The 10000-nt window shown below is 44.7% G+C and overlaps 1 protein-coding gene and 1 long non-coding RNA gene across 2 annotated transcripts in view; both read right to left on the bottom strand.

Annotated features, from left to right (window-relative positions):
• LOC138970916 (uncharacterized) overlaps positions 1 to 10000 on the bottom strand; it is a 72208-nt gene that overhangs the window by 23109 nt on the left and 39099 nt on the right. The gene's annotated exons all lie outside the window — the stretch shown is intronic.
• Positions 1 to 10000, bottom strand: part of LOC138971958 (glutamate receptor 2-like) — a 35981-nt gene that overhangs the window by 16010 nt on the left and 9971 nt on the right. The window contains exons 3-7 of the mRNA XM_070344803.1: positions 9033 to 9154; positions 8352 to 8523; positions 6891 to 7087; positions 1519 to 1575; positions 728 to 1024 (exon numbers count right to left, since the gene is read on the bottom strand). Of these exons, the coding sequence (XP_070200904.1) occupies positions 728 to 1024; positions 1519 to 1575; positions 6891 to 7087; positions 8352 to 8523; positions 9033 to 9154 (845 nt within the window). The remainder of the gene's footprint in view (positions 1 to 727; positions 1025 to 1518; positions 1576 to 6890; positions 7088 to 8351; positions 8524 to 9032; positions 9155 to 10000) is intronic.

The following is a 10000-nucleotide window of genomic DNA, read 5'->3' as shown; positions in this document are numbered from 1 at the left end:
TGTGTGTGCTTCTTTCTTTCTTGCGCACGCGCGCGCGTGTGTGTGATAGGGTGGGGGATACGCACGCTTAGTTTGAGCTCAAAACCACGATATTTGGAAATAAGTGGCAATTCATCCCGTATCTGTGTACTGCTCGATTTTTTAAAAACAGAAAACTTGATGTTTTGCCTTCTTCGACCCCTAAAAATAGCACTGGTCAAAACTAGTGCTTCCCCTTGCTCGTCTGGGTCGCTCCAGACCTTCGAGGACTTGATCGCAATTACCACAATCTGCTTGCATGGCTCGCGTACGATAACCCCTAGAGCCCCTTATTAGTCGTTGCAGTAGATATTCCAAGAGAAACTTCATCCAATAACACTGTTCAAGGAATGTTCTAAAGGGCCCTCAGAAGAGGTGACAGTTCCGGTGACTGCTCCGGCCATCATCAGTTTCATGCCATAATGGCCCCTCGGCGAAACTGCGGGTGGTTTGATACTTGCTATTTCTTTCGAAAAGTCCTAATTTTTTCTAGCGTTGCGGACAAACTGCGCACACAAATGAATCACCTACTTGGAGTCCCAGTAAAAATATAAGCATGAGACATCTTGTCATCCAATCATTTACTCTTTTACAGGATGAAAGTCGCTTGTTCATTTCAATGTTTGTTATTCTCTCAGGTGCCAGGAGAAAGGTTCCGTACAACTCTCGCTTACTCTATTACACATGTCGTATGCATAAAGAGCGATTACTTCCCTTTGGTTATTTGATATCTTTTACAGACGAAAACTAGTGAAGACCAAGTTACATTCTTAAATTCCCGGAGGAAGCGGTCAGCCGAGAAGACGTCATTCCTTTCTTTCTGGTGCTGGATGTAGTTGTTGAGGGCCATGGTGGTAACCATAGCCGCGTCAATGGCCGCCGCCCTGTCGGTGTCTTTCTCTTTGAGGGGCTCCACGTAGCGGAAGGCCAGCAGACGACAGCGCGCCGAGAAGAGACCCAGGTTGTACATCTCCTGCGCGTTGGCCATCGGCTTGAGGGCCGAGCTCTAAACACACAGAGACAGAGACATTGACCGAGAGACAGACAGACAGACAGACAGACAGACAGATAGGCAGGCACACACACACACACACACACACACACACACACACACACACACACACACACACACACGTACACACTGTACATGCACCGTGTTCTTTAGTAAGCTTATTCATGATTTCGTGGGCTGCGGATGATTGCAATCAGGATCTTTACAGAATGGAGTTTTTCACTGAGACAACTGAACTTCCCAGAACAATGTATTGGAAACAGTTATCAAGAAACAACTTCCAGCAACCAAAACCGCAACAAATTATTAAATATGCATTTTAAACAGAGTTGCTCTCTACCTGCGAATTTCTCATCACATAGTAATTATCAATGGTGTTGTGAGTCTCCAGTCTTTCGTGCGCTTGATAGGAATAAAGGAGAGATCGTACGAAGTGAATAAAGTTATGTCCTAGTTTAGAAAACATGGACAAAGTTTGGATTACTTACCGGATCTACGAGGACAAACACTTGCTTTTCGTTGAGTGTCAAGTCAAACATCCGGGCCTGCACAGAACAGAAGTAAAAATCAGAGCTTCATATATTTCGCTGGAACGAAGTACCAAGTCGCGTAAGGCGAAATAACAACATTTAGTCAAGCTGTCGAACTCACAGAATGAAACTGAACGCACTGCTGTTTTCACCAAGACCACATACTAGTAGTTTCGTCAGTCCACCGCTCGTGGCAAAGGCAGTGAAATCAACAAGCCATGCAGAATATAGAGAATACTACATGGCTTGCTGTGTCGTACCAGATTTACACGAGTTTTTTTTTAAATATTGAACTGCGAGCGAAAGCGAGCTGTTCACTATTTGAAAAAGCAACGAGTGTAAATCTGGTACGACACAGCAAGCCATGTAGTATTCTGTTTATCCTACATACTTTACTTACGTGTATTTTACTGAAAATGTCCTGCAGTCGAGGCAGCTAAATTGAAGACGCTTGTTTTGGAACCTCGATCTCTTCTAAAGCCTTGTGCAATCCATTACGTCAAAGCAAAGAAACGTCACTCTGAAAATGTGGCGTGACGTGTTAGTTCTATAAATTAATCGAGGGTAATTAGCAAGCGCAATTTTTTTCTATAATGACGTTTGTCTCGGTGACTTTTGCATCATAAGCAGTGGAAAAACAGGTCCCTGCCAGACTTGCTTGACATGACCTCATTTACATGATATACACACGTGTGATTTGAACGATTATTATCTCACGAGTGTCTCTCAAACGTATGTAGGATAAAGTGCGGTAGTGGTCGCGCTGAGCAGGATAACACGCTTTTCTGTATGTCTATTCTTTTTAGCTTACTGAGTTTGTTTTTAATCCAAACATATCATATCTATGTTTTTGGAATCAGGCACCGACAAGGAATAAGATGAAATTGTTTTTAAATCGATTTCGGAAAATTAATTTTAATGCAGAATAGTGCGGTAGTGGTCGCGCTGAGCAGGATAACACGCTTTTCTGTATGTCTATTCTCTTTAGCTTACTGAGTTTGTTTTTAATCCAAATATAACATATGTATATGTTTTTGGAATCAGAAAATGACGAAGAATGAGATGAAATTATTTTTGGATCGTTTAATAAAATTTTTATTTTAATTACAAGATTCCGATTTTTAATGACCAAATTCATTCATTAGTTTTTTAAGCCACTAAGCTGAAATGCAATACCAAAGTCCGGGCTTCGTCGAAGATTGCTTTGCCAAAATGTCAATCAATTTGATTGAAAAATGAGGGTGTGACTGTGCCGCCTAAACTTTTACAAAAAGCCGGATATGACGTCATCAAAGTTATTTATCGAAAAAAAGAAAAAAACGTCCGGGGATATCATTCCCAGGAACTCTCATGTCAAATTTCATAAAGATCAGTCCAGTAGTTTAGTCTGAATCGCTCTACACACACACACGCACAGACACACACGCACAGACACACACACACACACACACACACACACACACACACACACACACACACACACACACACACACACACACAGACACACATACACCACGACCCTCGTCTCGATTCCCCCTCTATGTTAAGACATTTAGTCAAAACTTGACTAAATGTAAACAAGTCGCGTAAGGCGAAATTACTACATTTAGTCAAGCTGTGGAACTCACAGAATGAAACTGAACGTAGTCCGCCGCTAGTGCAAAAGGCAGAGAAAGTGACGAGCCTATTTGGCGCGGCAGCGGTTGCGCTGTGCTTCATAGCACGCTTTACTGTAGCTTTCTTCGTTTTAACTTTCTGAGCGTGTTTTTAATCCACACATATCATATCTATATGTTTTTGGAATCAGGAACCGACAAGGAATAAGATGAAATAGTTTTTGAATCGATTTCGGAAATTTAATTTTGATCATAATTTTTATATTTTTAATTTTCAGAAATTGTTTTTATTCCAAATATAACATATGTATACGTTTTTGGAATCAGAAAATGACGAAGAATAAGATGAAATTGTTTTTGGATCGTTTAATAAAAAAATAATTTTAATTACAAGTTTCCGATTTTTAATGACCAAACTCACTCATTAGTTTTTAAGCCACCAAGCTGAAATGCAATACCAAACCCCGGCTTTCGTCGAAGATTGCTTTGCCAAAATTTCAATCAATTTAATTGAAAAATGAGGGTGTGACAGTGCCGCCTCAACTTTTACAAAAAGCCGGATATGACGTCATCAAAGGTATTTATCGAAAAGAAGAAAAAAACATCCGGGGATATCATTCCCAGGAACTCTCATGTCAAATTTCATAAAGATCGGCCCAGTAGTTTAGTCTGAATCGCTCTACACACACACACAGACAGACAGACAGACAGACAGACACACACACACACACACACACACACACACACACACACACACACACACACACACACACACACATACACCACGACCCTCGTCTCGATTCCCCCCTCTATGTTAAAACATTTAGTCAAAACTTGACCACCAAATGTAAAAAGGATAAAGACAAGCGCAGGATACTTCACGTCATGAGTGTGAGTCATATGAAACACACACTTATGCGACATCTGACTGCTTTCGTAAATCACATTGTAAAGTATCACATAACCAATAATCAAATATAACTGAAAACTACTGCCATGTGGTATTATGTGTTACACGACAACATGATTGATGCAACAACCTTACCCACGACTGTCTACTGCCATGTGGCATTATGTGTTACACGACAACGTGATTGATGCAACAACCTTACCCACGACTGTCTACTGCCATGTGGCATTATGTGTTACACGACAACGTGATTGATGCAACAACCTTACCCACGACTGTTTACAGCCATGTGGCATTATGTGTTACACGACAACGTGATTGATGCAACAACCTTACCCACGACTGTCTACTGCCATGTGGCATTATGTGTTACACGACAACGTGATTGATGCAACAACCTTACCCACGACTATCTGCTGCCATGTGGCATTATGTGTTACACGACAACGTGATTGATGCAACAACCTTACCCACGACTATCTGCTGCCATGTGGCATTATGTGTTACACGACAACGTGATTGATGCAACAACCTTATCCACGACTGTCTACTGCCATGTGGCATTATGTGTTACACGACAACGTGATTGATGCAACAACCTTACCCACGACTGTCTGCTGCCATGTGGCATTATGTGTTAGGCTACACGACAACGTGATTGATGCAACAACCTTACCCACGACTGTCTACTGCCATGTGGCATTATGTGTTACACGACAACGTGATTGATGCAACAACCTTACCCACGACTGTCTACTGCCATGTGGCATTATGTGTTACACGACAACGTGATTGATGCAACAACCTTACCCACGACTGTCTACTGCCATGTGGCATTATGTGTTACACGACAACGTGATTGATGCAACAACCTTACCCACGACTGTCTACTGCCATGTGGCATTATGTGTTACACGACAACGTGATTGATGCAACAACCTTACCCACGACTGTCTACAGCCATGTGGCATTATGTGTTACATGACAACGTGATTGATGCAACAACCTTACCCACGACTGTCTACTGCCATGTGGCATTATGTGTTACATGACAACGTGATTGATGCAACAACCTTACCCACGACTGTCTACTGCCATGTGGCATTACGTGTTACACGACAACGTGATTGATGCAACAACCTTACCCACGACTGTCTGCTGCCATGTGGCATTATGTGTTACACGACAACGTGATGGATGCAACAACCTTACCCACGACTGTCTACTGCCATGTGGCATTATATGTGTTACACGACAACGTGATTGATGCAACAACCTTACCCACGACTGTCTGCTGCCATGTGGCATTATGTGTTACACGACAACGTGATTGATGCAACAACCTTACCCACGACTGTCTACTGCCATGTGGCATTATGTGTTACACGACAACGTGATTGATGCAACAACCTTACCCACGACTGTCTACAGCCATGTGGCATTATGTGTTGCACGACAACGTGATTGATGCAACAACCTTACCCACGACTGTCTACTGCCACGTGGCATTATGTGTTACACGACAACGTGATTGATGCAACAACCTTACCCACGACTGTCTGCTGCCATGTGGCATTATGTGTTAGGCTACACGACAACGTGATTGATGCAACAACCTTACCCACGACTGTCTACTGCCATGTGGCATTATGTGTTACACGACAACGTGATTGATGCAACAACCTTACCCACGACTGTCTACTGCCATGTGGCATTATGTGTTACACGACAACGTGATTGATGCAACAACCTTACCCACGACTGTCTGCTGCCATGTGGCATTATGTGTTATACGACAACGTGATTGATGCAACAATCTTACCCACGACTGTCTACCGCCATGTGGCATTATGTGTTACACGACAACGTGATTGATGCAACAACCTTACCCACGACTGTCTACTGCCATGTGGCATTATGTGTTACACGACAACGTGATTGATGCAACAACCTTACCCACGACTGTCTACTGCCATGTGGCATTATGTGTTACACGACAACGTGATTGATGCAACAACCTTACCCACGACTTTCCACAAATGCATGACACCTGGATGCACACACCTATGCTACAATGCGCCACGCATCACAATCACCACACCTCCTCAAATCACGCAGTCCACAACACAGCAGAAAGCACATTCATTGTATACCGCGAATCGCTATTCTTCACATCCTTACAGGCCTCTAAACTTGTTAGGGACATTAACTGGGTGGCCGAGTGGTAACGCACTTGCGCTCGGAAGCGAGAGGTTGCGAGTTCGACCCTGGGTCAGGGCGTTAGCAATTTTCTCCCCCCTTTCCTAACCTAGATGGTGGGTTCAAGTGCTAATCTTTCGGATGAGACGAAAAACCGAGGTCCCTTCGTGTACACTACATTGGGGTGTGCACGTTAAAGATCCCACGATTGACAAAAGGGTCTTTCCTGGCAAAATTGTATAGGCATAGATAAAAATGTCCACCAAAATACCCGTGTGACTTGGAATAATAGGCCGTGAAAAGTAGGATATGCGCCGAAATGGCTGCGATCTGCTGGCCGATGTGAATGCGTGATGTATTGTGTAAAAAAATTCCATCTCGCACGGCATAAATAAATCCCTGCGCCTTGAATATGTGCGCGATATATTTATTGCATAAAATAAAAATAAAAAAATAAAAAAATAAATCCCTGCGCTTAGAACTGTACCCACGGAATACCCGCGATATAAGCCTCATATTGATTGATTGATTGAACTTGTGATGCACAAAAGGAGGTCATTCCACGCCACCTAAAACCACACCTCAAACTCAACACCCCCACTTACCACATCCAGCACGAGCTCGATGAGGTGGTCGGTGACATCACGCGGGCTACAGACGATGATGTTCCACTGCCTGAAGAGCTGGGCGTTACGCAGGACCTGCAGCACCATCTCGCGGGCGATGCTCTCGCCGGGGTGCACGGTGTAGGGGACGAGGGAGATGCCTGCCCCCAGCATCTGACTCGCCAGGTCCTGACACTCTGCACAACGCATCCTCTCTTAAGCCTCGGTCATACAGGAGACTCAGTCGTTGCGATTCAGTCTTGCGATTCAGTCTTTGGCCGATCGCACATCACATCGTAGGCCATTGACCCGTCACACGATGAACGATAGACGAACGACTGGCGAACGATAATTCCACGCGAGCGGGGCGGAAGTGATGTGTCATAGTGAACACGGCAAACGCGCTTTGCGAGAGCAGACGCTAAATGTTCGAACGTCGCTCTACCTTTCTGAAAAATTCCTTTCAGCATTACGCCTTTGCAAGAAATAAAGTTCCCAGACAGCTGCAATTAATGTTTTCCGACCGCTGTACACGCCTAAAACGTCTCTTTTATATCTGAGTAAAAAACTGTTCTTCCAAAATGTTTTGAATCGACGAAGAGACGCTGTACGCCACTGTCCGCCATTATTTTACGTCACGGCGTCAAGGCCGCAGCAACGCGTTCTGATTGGCTCTGTTGGCTCTTCCCCTGCGATTGACCGACGACTGGATCGCAGGAATAGAACATGTTCTAAACCTCAAAGCTACGAGGGAATCGCATGAGACTGAGTCGCAGACTTGTCGTAGCTGTTTTCTACGACTGAGTCGGCTGTGTGACAGGGTAAATCGCGCGACTCAGTCGCATGTGTGACAGCCCTCTTACTCACCTGCAGTGCACCTTGTGCTTGGCCTAAACACAGGACAGTTAACTAACCTGCACTTTCTGTTCTACACCTTACAGCCTGAAACTCTACAGAGTGCATGTACCTCAGCGAACATTTGGTTAAACGCTCTGCGCATCATCGGCAACCAAACAGCGCAATTTTACATTATTTACACGTGGGATGTCAGCACTGAGGTGTCGGAGCCTTGTGGTCGACACTGTGAACAGTGCATTGCACTGAGAGTATGAGCAACAGTAATCCGTTTGCCCTGGATGCCACATTACTGCACAGGTCGTGATGGTGCTGGAGTAGAGCCAGCTGGCCTCACAGCCTCGTTCTCACGGCCATGTCACGAGAATGGTGACTCCTGTTGATCTCCTGCCAAGGACTTCGTTCGGTGATCACAAAAGAACTCTCATATCCCCAGCGCAAGACCGCTTACCCCGGCATCATAATTATAACTGACCCTGGCCTTCAGCGGCATTATTTGGCACGACCGTCACAGCGGAACACGTTTCCTTAGTTTATCACTTACTCAGCAAGACCCTAAAACGGGTATTATCTGCTACTTGGAATCCTACCACAGGTATTTCTTACCCTGGTTATCCGCGGCGTTTTCCGGCATGACCATGACGGCTGACTCCCAGGACTCTGACCGGAAGAGGTCCACCACAGCCAGGTTCTGTTCCTGTGCCGGGGGCCGGATCTCCACCAGGGTGCGCCACGGGGTGCGATCCTGCACGCGGCTCATGTCGATCCAATCAAAACCCTGCAGAAAAGGTTCAACCAATCATAAATGCTCTCTACGCACGCAATATTCTGCAGCCAAAAAACACGCGTGATTCATGCATATACTGACCATAACACTACTGACTCGATTTGTTGACATACAACCAATGACAGAGACTCTGAAGAGGGGGAGAAAGAAGAACGAAACGAGTGAGTATAGTGAAAACCCGTTGTGTTCATTATAATCGCTACCAAATGTCACTTTGTTCTTCGTGATGTTAAGAGCTGACCAAAGACATAACTTTGCAGTGAGAAACGTTTAACGCTAAACCAACGTGTGGTGTGACTCCATACTTGTGACTGTGCAGTCTATATACATCTTCCTGACAAAACAGTCAAATAGTTGTACTGCTGGCTCGCTAAATGACTAACTGTTTTGTTGGTCAATATGTTTGGTTGGTTAGGGGTGGGCGGTTGATAGCCTGGTTGGTTATTGTGTGCGCTATGTGATATTGTTAGAGGGAGGAATAAAGCGAGAGGATGACTGACCTTGTAGTCCGTGACGAGGTAGGGGATGTTGAGTCGCTCCAGGATCATGGCCAGGTTGGTATAGAATGGGCCGATAATCACGTTGGGCACCTCGTCCGGTTCTGCCCCTTGGTTCATCAGCGCTGCAACACACAGTCAAAACACCACAACACACAGTCAAAACACCACAACACACAGTCAAAACACCACAACACACAGTCAAAACACCACAACACACAGTCAAAACACCACAACACACAGTCAAAACACCACAACACACAGTCAAAACACCACAACACACAGTCAAAACACCACAACACACAGTCAAAACACCACAACACACAGTCAAAACACCACAACGCACAGTCAAAACACCACAACACACAGTCAAAACACCACAACACACAGTCAAAACACCACAACGCACAGTCAAAACACCACAACACACAGTCAAAACACCACAACACACAGTCAAAACACCACAACACACAGTCAAAACACCACAACACACAGTCAAAACACCACAACACACAGTCAAAACACCACAACACACAGTCAAAACACCACAACACACAGTCAAAACACCACAACACACAGTCAAAACACCACAACACACAGTCAAAACACCACAACACACAGTCAAAACACCACAACACACAGTCAAAACACCACAACACACAGTCAAAACACCACAACACACAGTCAAAACACCACAACACACAGTCAAAACACCACAACACACAGTCAAAACACCACAACACACAGTCAAAACACCACAACACACAGTCAAAACACCACAACACACAGTCAAAACACCACAACACACAGTCAAAACACCAGCTGTGTTAACATGGCGCAGTCAGCACTGTCCCAAATGTAGTGTCGCTCGCGTAATGTCGAGGAAAGAAAAACAATGGGCCCACCAGGCTACCCGCACAAATAACAAACCAAACAAACAAACAAAAAACAACAAGAACAAACAAACAAAC

Source organism: Littorina saxatilis, linkage group LG7, assembly GCF_037325665.1.
Source record: "Littorina saxatilis isolate snail1 linkage group LG7, US_GU_Lsax_2.0, whole genome shotgun sequence".
NCBI lineage: Eukaryota > Metazoa > Mollusca > Gastropoda > Littorinimorpha > Littorinidae > Littorina > Littorina saxatilis.
This window is presented reverse-complemented; position numbering and strand designations above follow the sequence as displayed.